General features: G+C 35.5%; 1 protein-coding gene across 7 annotated transcripts in view; it reads right to left on the reverse strand.

The window, feature by feature from the left end:
* Window positions 1-12,616, reverse strand: part of MAP3K4 (mitogen-activated protein kinase kinase kinase 4) — a 49,845-nt gene that overhangs the window by 35,541 nt on the left and 1,688 nt on the right. For all 7 annotated transcript variants that reach the window (XR_010997446.1, XM_068185248.1, XM_068185250.1 and 4 more), the window contains exons 2-7: window positions 10,466-11,847; window positions 6,366-6,608; window positions 2,350-2,496; window positions 1,015-1,172; window positions 581-697; window positions 67-166 (exon numbers count right to left, since the gene is read on the reverse strand). Coding sequence is in view for 6 of the 7 variants with exons in the window: in XM_068185248.1 (XP_068041349.1) it covers window positions 67-166; window positions 581-697; window positions 1,015-1,172; window positions 2,350-2,496; window positions 6,366-6,608; window positions 10,466-11,847 (2,147 nt within the window). In the remaining variant the exon portion in view is untranslated. The remainder of the gene's footprint in view (window positions 1-66; window positions 167-580; window positions 698-1,014; window positions 1,173-2,349; window positions 2,497-6,365; window positions 6,609-10,465; window positions 11,848-12,616) is intronic.

Here is a 12,616-nt window from a genome sequence, read left to right on the forward strand (position 1 = left end):
AAGGAATATGCTTTCAGACTAAATTTCTTTAAAGCATGTAAGTAAGAGAAGACTCTGTTAACTTACCTTCCTCAGCATTTTAGCAAAACCAAGAGCTTTGGAGGCCCTTTCTCTAGCTTCATGGAACAGCTCTTTCAGTGCTCGGCTGGTCTCTATAACAGACCTCCTGAAACATTGGTAGAAATGAAATGACAATGTTTTAATAAATCATATTACACTTACACAGCCATTAGAAAATAATTATTTACATATATGTTAGTAAGAAGACCATAAATATTTGCAAGCAGCTGACATATAAATTGAATTTGCGTAGGCACATCTTTTGTAAGAATATAAAAATCTAATTCAAATATCATTACATGAAAACCTCTCAGAGCCTGAACTAAAGAGAAGGTTACTAGGCTTCAAAAAAACAAAATGATGATTCATTACTACTGCACACAGAAAGAAAGTGATACAGTCCATGGAGCCTTGCATTTACCAAGCTTGGATTCTAAGGAATAAAATACATTATGCAGCTTTCAGAGGTAGAGAAATATATGTAAGTGTTCTGTTATTATCAAGCCAAAAGGTTTAATACCTGATTTCATCTGATGCAGTACTGTCATCGGCACTGGCCCAAAATTCATCACAACTGTCTTGCAGTCCAGAATCTAAAAATATTCCTGTAGACTTCAGCAGCATTCCTGCAATATCACTGTAGCAACAGAAAGGGTGGAATTTCGGAGTCTTATTGAGGTAGCATGGTATCTTATACTTCTTCCTTCTTAGTGCAAGAGAGCTGTTTACAAGTCCATGTACAGAAACAAGGAGCATCTTGGGGCCCACAGAAGCCACCTGCACCTACTGCATTCTACAAATACAGCCACTGCAATAATCCATACATTCACAAAGACTAACAGCTGCTTAATGACATCTCAAGAAGGCCCATCTGGGAACCCCAAACAACTGCTGACTTGAATACCCCTCTGATATAAAACAACACCATAAGCAGAGGAATTAAATAAAACCTACCAAAATAGTTTTCCAGCTTGAGCTTCACCTCCTCTTATATAAGGAGTTATTTCTTTGGTGAAATTCCATTCTTCCTCTAACAGATTTTTTAAACTATGAGATGCTTGAGGTAACTGCTGCAGCATTTGGATCCAGCTTCGCATATAATCAAAGTAAACCTTAACAAGGAAACAGATAATTTGAACAGAAATTGCTACATAAGGTGTTAAGGACTAGAACTTCTCAAATCAACAGAAAAACTCAGTATTATAGAATTTTTAGAAGGTACTTGTACAGTAATTTTCATTTGCTCCAATTGAAAATGAGATCCATGTTTTCACATAAAAGGTGCAATTTATGGCTCAGCAAGTAATAAATTCTATGTCTTCACAATGCCTTTCTGTAAATATTGACCACCTTGCTTGCTGTGCTGCTATTTACCATTATAGTAGTGAATACACACAGTAGCCAGAGCTTTTAAAGTTAAACTGCTGAACACAGTCTCTAAACGTTTTATTAACTGGATTATGTCAAAAGGTTTTATCTGAACATATCCTCCTGTGCCATGATTTCTGAGATTTCTGAGGTTTCTGAGATTCTACATTACACTTGGTGTTCCTTTATATCAAGTCTTATCTCTCATCTTTATTTAACAACTATTGTTTTAAACCAATATAAAAAAAATCAGGTAAGTTCAATTTTTCTTTAACCATCTGCTGTTCAGGATTATAACAAATGCAAAAAATTACCTTTTGTTTCAGTTCAATAATCCATAACATTTCTCCTCAAAAATGGTTAAGATACTTTCTATTGGTTTCAGGTATTATCAGACTACACTGTCAAAATGCCAAGATCATAGAATCATGGAATTTTTTGGGCTGAAAGGGACCTTAGGAATCATCTAGTTCCAACACTTATATTTCAGAGGCCAAGTGTTTTTCTTAAAAAGACTGTTTTAGCTAATTGCAGCAATGAATACACATTAAAACTAAGGCATCAATTATGCACTAATGCAATGCCAATACACGAAGATATTGTGCTAGTCAAAAATAACACTTTATTCAATATTAAAAAGATTATTAAAAGCTTAGTTCAAACTTATGGAATTTCAAGTTCTATATATGAACCACTTTTGGTAAATACAGGCAATTTTCAAGTATACTGTATCACAGAACAAAACCCAGTATTGCTAAAACAGCACTGGCTTCTGTGTTACCTTTACAAGTCCATTAAAACAATAAAATTGTATCAAAGTAGAAAAAAAAAAAAAGGCAACATCCCTAAAAGGGTTAACAGATTTCTGTTAGCAGTATTCAGATCAATACACTTACTTGAACACTCGTTTTTGAAGCTTACCATTAACATTTTATGCAAATCCTCTTCAAAAGAATCAATGTTGCAATCAATCTTTTGTAAATCATCTAACACTTCCCGTAACATGAACTGGTAATATTGCTTCATTAAGAGTCCACCCTTCAGAACTTCTTTACACTCTCTCACTAGCTACAAGAGAAAAACCCCAAAACTGCCATCAGTCAAGACATTACTCTAAATTCACCCCTTGTCAGCCCAGTTTGTCTCAATATGTTAGTTTGCCACTAAATAATTTCTACAGCTTTTTGAAACAAATACAGTTGCTCTACACATCTGCAAGAAAGATGTCACTAGTTTTTCAGGATTTATTGCAATCCCATTATTTGCCACATCAATAGAAATGATGATGGAGGCAGATGTTTCAGACACTCCCTGCACAATGCCACAGCAAGCAGCTTACTGGATAATTAGTTTAGAAAGGGGCAAAAGACCTCACAGTCACGAAATCACCACTTTCAATGGTAGCAAGTCAGGCAAAATACGCAATGTGTTTAGCATATGCTTAGAGAAATGTTTTACTACAGTGAATTCACTGTCAATCTCCTGGGCAGGTGCCCTCAGTTCCAAAATCCATATTGGACTGAAAACAATTAGTGGGTTTTTGTGCTTCCCTGGGCAAAGCTAACATGAGGAAAGTTCCCTTTTCAACTGCAGAAGGGGGTGCCTTTGGAAGAGCTGTCACCTCTCCCTGAAAGTCTTTTATCTATTTCAAGAGACATGCACAACCACAGGTACAGGAGCACACAAGGAGCAAGGATCATTTCAAACCTGCGTGAACATGCTAATGCCTTTCTTTCAGAGGCCCTTCAAGTGCTAAGTGTGTATTCTGAGATCACCATCATTGGTCTTCAGGTTTGACAAACCCTGATTTTTTTTCTGAGGGGATGGAATTGCTGACTGATTAATATGCTTTTTAAAATCTTCTATAATGGCTCTCCTGGCAAAGTAATATATCAACATAGTGGACTCAATGTATGAGAAATTGTAATAGCACAAAAGCAGAACAAGAATGCTAGTAGTATGACAAGAGTCTCTGGAAACCTTTACAGGCCAGAACACCTTATACTGTGTTCCTTGATGTGCAGAGGAAACAAGGATAATAGTCTACAGTTTAAAATTTACCAAGTTAGGTGAAAAGGGGTTAAAAAAAAGTAATTTTTTATAACGTGGAAAGCCAACTGGACACTTTTATATCCCTAACATGTCATATACTTTAAATTAATTCCTTCTTCACTCAGTCACATCCAGTGTACTTTCTGTTAACCTATGGGTTTTTTTTTTCCCTTCAATGCACGTCCATTCCAAAATAAACTTGAAAAGTTTCATTAAAAATTGAGTTTATTTAAATAATACTTTTCTACAGGGGTATGCTATTGAGTAACAGAATACAGGATTTACAAAAAACAAGTAGAGCTAATCTTAGTGTCAACTTTCGAAACTGAAATTCACGAGGCAGCGGCCAAACATAATTTTGGTGCATAATGAGCACATGAAAGAATACTCAGCTTAAACTAAAAATATTATCACTATTATTGGTTTGATGGGTTGCTTTTTGTTTAGGTAGTTTATACAATAAATTATTTTCTCAAAGCAGGCAGGGCAAGAAAATACCATATTTAACAACCAAAAAGAAATAATCCACATGCACATACACATGTCCACCTCTCAACACAAATGCTGAATTTGAGAACCATCTTGAACTGTTCAGGTACTAAACGGCCATTAAAAGAGAACAGCTCTCTCCAATAACATAGGATTATCAGGATTACAAAAGCTAGTACTGAAAGTGAAACATGGACAAAAAGGAGGAAGGTAGCAAGAAAGGACAGGAGAAAAGGCATATTGTAAGAGGCATAAAATCTGTGTTAGTTTTTTTTGTGTATATACTTTTTATTGAAAATTGTATTAATTTTTTAATACAACTGACTTCCTAGTAATACAAAAATTTAATGTCACCTTGAAAAAGTTAAGTAACAAGACTACCATACCTGATATATCCACACAGTACTGCTACATAATTCAAATGGTACCAAAAAGCAAGAGACACATAGGTCTTAGTGCCTCAAATAAGATTCTCTATGACAATCACTACAAAAAACAGACTCTGCTGTGCTTCTTGCATACAAAGAACAATCAAGATGGTAAGACCATCTTACAGAAGGAAATGAAACAGTGCCACTTCCAGAACGCTGTGCTGCAGCACCAGCTCTCCTTCCTGAATAATACCTTGAAAGAACTAAAAAATCTTATGTCTGCACTTAAGATGGCCCAGCTGTCTTGAGTTGTGTACAAGTTCTGCATCCCTGCCCACTGGCCAGGAGAGCAGCATGACTGAAGATACGCGAGTTGATCATATTTCAGATGGTCAGCTTCTGAGGGCTACAGAGTGTGATGCAGGACATTGATGAGGTCCCCTCTCGGCTGTCTCTTCTCATGGCTGAACAGGCCAAACTCCTCCAGCCTTTCCACACAGGAGAGATGTTTCAAGCCCCTAATCATCTTTGTCCTCCACTGGACCCAGTCCAGGAGCTCTACATCTCTCTTGTGCTGAGGAGCTCAGAACTGGACACAGCAGTCCTGATGCACCTCACTAGGGCTTGAGTAGAGGGGCAGGATCACTTCCCTCAACCTGCTGGCACTGCTCTGATATGATAATAAAAAAACCTAATTTGGGGATCAATCTAATTGTAGGACCCAGCTTTCAGAAGGTTGGACCAGAATATCTCTAATCCAGTCTTCTCTGTAATTCTGTAATACTCTGTGAACTTGCAGAATAACAGAGAATCCTGGATTCTTCTTTTCAGCTTGCTGAAGGTTTTAGGAATTATAATTCTTCAGAAAACAAACAGATCTATTTGCAAAACATCCTCCACAGCTTCTTTGCCTGTTCAGAAATATTGTGCGGGACAGGAAGCATTTGCTGAGTTGAATTAATTTTTTCAATGTCATTAGTAAAGCCATAACAGTCTGGTACAAACACATTGTTTTCCAGGAAGAAAGTGTAGTTTTTACTTAACTTAGAGTCCAGAAGGAGCACACAAAATGTTTAGGGGGGAAAAAAAACAAAATCACCCCCATCTCTGAAGGGTATACTGTTCTTAATACCAGAGTATGCTATGCAGTAGATTGCTCTGCGACTGTTAAGGCTGAAATTGTAGGCTTCAATCAATGGGGAGAACAAGGGAGAGCATAGGGCAGGAAGGAAGAGAAGACAAATTTATTTGGGACCACAGAGTAACAAAGCAATGGATTTAGGATGAGAAAATAAAGGGAATGTGAGATCATAATTAGTCTAAGAGCTTTTTTAGATGTTTACTCCTAGAGATCATCTGATAAAACCCCAATTTGGGTATGCCTGACAGGATGCAGGGACATCAGATGAATTGATTAGGTCCTGACACTGATCTAAACAGCCTTCATTGTACCTGACAGCCTCCAGAAAATAAATCGTTATACAATACTCTCAACCAGTGACAAGACTGACAGTCTTGAGTCACTGTCCACAGAAAATAATACAATAGGCTGGGGAAGATTTTTTTTATTTCATTTTTCTTCTCAACTTTCACTATGCCACTACTGTATGTTAGCAGATGTCTTACATTCACAAGAGAAAAAATCAAATCAAAGAAAAAAGAGCAACACAGACCCTTAAAACTACTTATATTGCCTAAGAAACCCAAACAGAAGAAGATATGCTAGAGAAGATTATATAGCTTATAATGCAAATGGAACCAATACTGTCTACTTTTGTTGGCTAATAATGTTTTTAATCACTAGTTTTGATATGGAAGCCTAAATCAGAGAGCTACACATGACTAGTTATTTATTATGCAAAAAGCAGATCTCCATATGAAATACAAGACTATTTACAAAACTTAGTACATAATTATACATTGTAATTTCTTACACTAATCCTCTTTAAACTGACACCATACCATAATGAAATGACAAAATATTTCAAACAGGAAATACACATTAAAAAAGAAATTGACGCAAACCTGTTTAATACTCAAAAGAGATGGTTCCCCAGCAGGTCTTTGCTCCAACCTCAGCTTGAGACATTCATGGATAACATTGAGGAGGACCCGGCAGAGAACCAAGAATGCCGGTTCAAAAGATGGCAAATCCATGGATTTCAACTCCTCCCATGATACAGCACTGCATTTTTGCTCACAACAAGGTGGGAAATTTAGTAACTGCACATAATCGGAACACAACATGGGATCTGGAAATTCTGAAAACTGTAACAAAAAATGGATATCATGAAAAGGAACCTTAAAAGTCTTTAGGATTTTGTATTTTTTTAAAATAGCATGCACAGAAGTATGTTTTTAAAAGGTAATAGTCTACTAGCTGGCAAGTCAACCGCTCAAGTTTCAAGTTTATATCATTGGGAGATTTTTAATGTTAACTTTTTTTTTAAGGATCATCAGTCTCTGGAAAAACAACTATTGACCCTTTGGAATGAACAAAACCACTTACTTTATGTTTCTGTTATGGCATTATCTACAGAAACAAGTGTATACTAAGCTACATCAGGTATATAACCTTATTCCTTTTCAAATACATAATGCATATATTAACATAAAACTCCACATTGTAAATGAATGCAATATTCAAATAAATATTCAATAAAATGTCACTAGCTAAACTAAGCCAAAGTACTGAAAAAGTAACTTCTGAATTTTGGTAGCTTTTTAATTTAAACTGTTTAAAAAAGGAAGATGAAATACAGAGAGCAAGCTGGTTTGTTGCTTTGGGGATTTTTGGGTTTTTTTTAAATAACAGACTTATTTTTCATTTAAATTAAGATTCCATTTAAATAAAATTACTTTTCTAATTAGAGAAAATAATTAGAGACTCTATGAGACTCTAGAGAAATAGAGACTATGAAATAAACATTCTAGAAACCTAAGCTATATACCTTGTGATAACATTCTAAGCAAGGCTGTACATGGAAGTACTCTGGGGTTTAATTTTGAAAGAAAAGTTGGACTGCAGAATGTGCAGCTCCTAAAGACAGCAACACACTAGTCATCATTTAAGGATAAGATCTGTTTCAGATTAGGTTTGTTTTGTTCTTATTCTCGTTTCTCAGCTACTAACAATGACATCTGAATATCCTTCATTCATATATAAACATTTTCTAGGTTTTTCTTCAGCCAAGCATTTCCTAGGTTTTTCTTCAGCCAAATTTAAATAACACCACTACAAAAGGGAGAAAAACATTACCAGTAATTACAGTAAGATAATGATAAAACTACTGCCTAAAAAGTTTTAAAAAAAACCTTTTAAGCTCATAATCTAGCAGAAAATTAAAACACATATTTACAAACATATCTTCTTAGATTAAATGTTAATGTCTTATTTTTACTCTCTTTAGAAGGAACATATAGCACCAGAATAGCATCAGAGCTAAAGACTTTTATACAATAAGTTTTCATTAACAAACAGATCATGAAAATACTACACTTCCACAGTACAACAAAAAACCTTAAGTACAGTCCTCATGGTGATGTAAATATAGTTTGGGGAAATTCAGTTCGTATAAAAATATTAAAGAACTAGTCTATGAGCAAGAATTACACAGCCAAATTGAATAAATTTGTAATATCTTTTTCTAGCATCAAGGATATCAAGGATACTGTTACAAAGGATAACAGTAAATGACATAAGGGCTTAGTACTAGATGCCTAAACTTCTATTGCTCAATCTGACTAATCTTAATCTTCTGCAGGCCCAATCTGAAATGTTTCAAATACTTCTTATAAAAACCTCAAGAAAAACTCTAAGCCATTTATTGAGAGCATATAAAAAACCACACTCAAAATTGCAGTCAGTTGAATAAACAGAGTACACAAGCTTAAATACGTTCTATTAAAATAACGTCCGATTTCATACGCTAAAGTTAGAAATATTATCCCTCTTCACCAAGAATGAAATTGTAAAACTTCTATACAGAATGGACTCTATAATGCCTAGAGCCTTGTTAAAGTATCAGAGCCTAAAGTGAAATCAAACATGTTTTAGAAAACTTTAAGACCAGGAATTTGTATAAAGATTTACACATATTCAGGATGAAATGAGCATTAAAATGTATACAGTGGAAGAATCAAGAAAGCACATTTGAGATGTGTTTTAGACACCATTTAAGCAACAACAGAAACAAAAGTATATCCAGAGACTTAGAAGTATACACAAACACAGATTCAAGTAACAAAAACAATAAAGATTAACAGAATACTAACAATTCTGTCTGCATTCAAATACCAAACTGAACTGCACTAAAAAAAAAAAAAAGACACTGCATTCAAAGTACTGTCAGGTGCAAAGGCCAAGCAATTGAAACCCATCTCCTCCATTTTAGTATAAAGTCATCTTTTGCTGCAGTAAATACCACAACTCTGACAAAGAGTTGTTTGTGTTTTTTTTCTGATAACGTCCTTTAAATGTTGGTACAGGAAAGAAGTCTACAATTTACAACATTCACCTTTACAAAAAACATTTCTTGGAAGAGAATAATATTCCAAAGAAAAGGTAATAATTACTGAAAATGAACATTCAAAGTAGTTAGAAGCGTAGAGAAGAGAGAAAAGATTAACCTTACATCTTATACGAGTCATCCAACACTACATTACCAGGAAGTTTAATTCTGTGAAGCTGCAGCAAAAACTCTAGCTACTTAATGTTTCATTAACTTGTTTTAAAAACCCTTATGCAGTAATAGCTTTTGAAGTATTTAGCAGTTCCAAAAACAGATTCAAAGTCCATTTTCAATACCCCCATATTATGTCTTGTTTACTTTGATTTTTTAAAATTTTATTTCAACCTATATATTAAGCTGAACTTTCTAAGTGTACATGGTTTGGGGGTGCTTTTGGTTACGGTAACAAGATACTTGCAAGTTTTGCTCTAGGCACTTGACTCTAAGGAAATGTTCGCACATTTCTAATGGAAGTTTTAGAAAACACAAGCTGAAACCAATTAGAGAATAAATAAAAATTCAACTAATAGCCTCATTTCTACAGTAATATCTACACTAGTAACAGTAACAGTATATCTAACTAGTAACAGTACAAATAGAAACTTTCAAAATCAAATAGCTTTATATTTATACATTTATTCATCCTAAAAAAATAACCTCTAAGAGAGAGCAACAATTCTTACTCCTTTTGCAAACGTGATAGTCAACATTAAGAGATCTGCAATATTTTGAAGACCACATATGCTATCTATATCAGAATGGAGACGTTGGCTAAGAGATGTCTTTGTCTAGAATCCTCAGTGCCACTTTACCAAGGAGAGCAATTTTTACCACCAGTTTTTCCTAGCATAAAAATGCCTACAAGTTAGATAATAGTTTATATTAAGAAACAATACTCTGCCTTGAAAGAATTAGTGACTGCATCTTACAATGTGAAACTACAGTCCTTCAGTTACTGCTTAATTCCTACATTGGTTTTATTAACTCAGTCAATTCTTAATTACGAATATAAAATGACCCAAAGAAAAACAATAATTAAGCTAAAAGCCAGCTAAAGAATGGAGCACAATAACATTATTTGTTTTCATAGATTTCAAGGTTGAGTCTATTCATTTATCCCATCTCTCCTCAAGCATAATGGGCCACCACAGTACTTCATTTGTGTAGATGAGAAAAACCACCAAAAAAACCTACAGTGACATTTTTCTAAAGAATGTCTTGCAGAAAAACATCCAGTCTTGAAGACAAGAAATATTACCACCTCCATAGCTAATTTTTCTCACAATTGCAACTGTTGCACCTCATTTTCTACAGTGATTTTTCTGCCTTGTGGATATAGCCATTAAAAAATATAATGAACAAAGATGTTATCACAAAAAATATCATTTCAATTACAAACAAGAACAGAGAACTAGCTTGGGCTTCACACAAATTCAGTCAAACAACAGATTCATTTCCATGGAAGAAGAACTGGACTCCTAATCATAATATACACTGTTTTTCAAAAACCAACTAAGTAACCAAAATGTTCGTAAGTTCCCAATTCCTACATTTACAGTTAGGAACAACACAGCAAGGAGGTGCTCCTGTTATCCATTTACACTAGTAACCTACCTCCAGCTGGTGATCACTCCTTACCAACGCCATACGGGCCCTTTGCAATGAACCATGCATTAGCTTGTGCAGTCTTAAAATTAGTTTCCTTAACCCCATTTGCTTCAGTGCTTTATCAACAAACGGCCTGTAAATAGAGGTCAAACAGTGTTGGCTGCAGCTTCCCTCAGCACTGCATTCTGGAATAACCCAGGAAGTAGAGTCATCCTCAGATTCAAGCCTATCAAGCCTCCTTGAAAAATGGTCCTGAAAGTCAAAATTTGGCTTATTAGTAAAATTGTTCTTGATGGCTTGTCTAAGTTCCTCAACATTCTCCTCAGAGATTTGTTCTTCACCATCACTTTCCTCTGTGCATGTTCCTGAGGATTCCTTTACTTCTGTTTCCCTATCAATGTCTTCATCGTCTGGATCATTGTCCTTAGACAGTCGAGGAGAAGGAATTTCAAACACTGGCCAGCCAATGTCAGAAAGATTTTTGATGCCCAATACAGTTCCCATAATCCTTAGTTTCTGGTTTAAGTCTTTTGTAATATTTAACCATAGACAGAGTGCCTGCACCCTGTCTTGGAAGTCCTTTGCAGCATACTTTTCGTAGTCCTTTTGAAGCGCCTGCAGAGATGGATAAAGTGCTTCTATGTACTCCAGCAGCTCCATTATTCGCTTTACCTGCTCAAATGAGACCCGCTGGCGATGGAGGTGTTCATGGTAACTTGAGTAACCCAAAGCACTAGTTCCATGTGTTGATTTGCAGACTCCTTCTCCTGAAGTACCATTGAGACTGGCTCCATTTTTTACAGAGGAGAAGTTTCCATAGTCCACTTTGAAGGTGAGGATTTCATTGATAATATCGGGGATAGCTTGACGGGCTGCATAGAGATAGAGGTCTTGGTCATTAATGCTCCGGCCAGCATGCCAAGCTTGCAGCTCCAGCCAGATCAGCTCATTGGATCGGTTCAACCAGACAGAAGAGGTGTTTTCCTGTCCTCTTTGTTCCCTGTCCTTTTTCTTCGAGACTGAGGTAAGTTTTAACAAAAGCCGGAGGGTTTCAAAGAATTTTAACCGGTCTGCTGGGCAATCAGTCCTAGAAGTCTGGCGTGTAGTTCTGGGTATTGGCATGGGCACAGAGACTGGAAGCTTAGCATGGCTACAGCCAAGGCTGAGGTAAGGCTTATTGAGATCGACATCTGGAATTGGTTTTTTTGGCAGAGATCCACCAACTGAGTCTAACATAAATGAGCACTGCACATTTTTCTTGTGATCTCGTTCTGTTGTCCTTAGGGCATCTCTGATCTTTTTTCCTTGCTTATAGCTGTGCTCCTCCACATTCTCAATGGATTTCCCATTGTCTTTATGCAAAGTCTGAGAAGGCACACTCATCTTTTCTGTAAGCAAAGAAAAAAGAATGTGACTGCAGCACAAGAACAAGCATATTTCAATTCAGTTCCCAACCATTTTTCTTAGGTTGAGCATAAAAGTGTTTAATATCAATAAAACAAAATAGGCATGTATAGAAGTAAAATGTAGTCTTATAATTAGAAGTTATCACTACTATACCCTAAACCGAAGGATTTTTTCTTTTTCTCTTGCTTTACCTTTTTTTGCAGACAGGACTTCAGTTCTCATCTTGAGTATGCCAATGAACACAGTGTGACAGAAATTAAACAACCAAGTACCAGAAGCACAAGTAAGCTAAACTCCTAATTCCCAAAAATTCTTTCAGTTATCTAAATGAATATACCTTAAATCTTATTTGTAACCATCTAAAAAGTTATTTTAAATTTATTTTTATAATGATTAGTTACAGCCAATCAACCTCTGATAGACTTCTCTTACTGAAGTAAAACATTCAAGCTCAGTAAGAGCATAGGCATACACATTCAAGGACAACAAACTACTCCACATGGTTTTGGAGTGGGTTTTGTTTTTCCTCTTCATAATATAAAATAACTGTTCTGAGATGTTATACATAGGCAAAGTTAAAAAAAAACCAACCATAAACTTTCCAGAAAAAGATACTTTACACACATTAGCCAATTAATCAGAAAAAAACCCTCAAACATATTTTAAGATACTCATAATAACAAAGAAAAGAATATTATCATGCCAGAAGTCAGAACCATTCCCCTCACAAATAAAAACACCTTGCTCCAA

This window comes from Anomalospiza imberbis, chromosome 3 (assembly GCF_031753505.1).
Source record: "Anomalospiza imberbis isolate Cuckoo-Finch-1a 21T00152 chromosome 3, ASM3175350v1, whole genome shotgun sequence".
NCBI lineage: Eukaryota > Metazoa > Chordata > Aves > Passeriformes > Viduidae > Anomalospiza > Anomalospiza imberbis.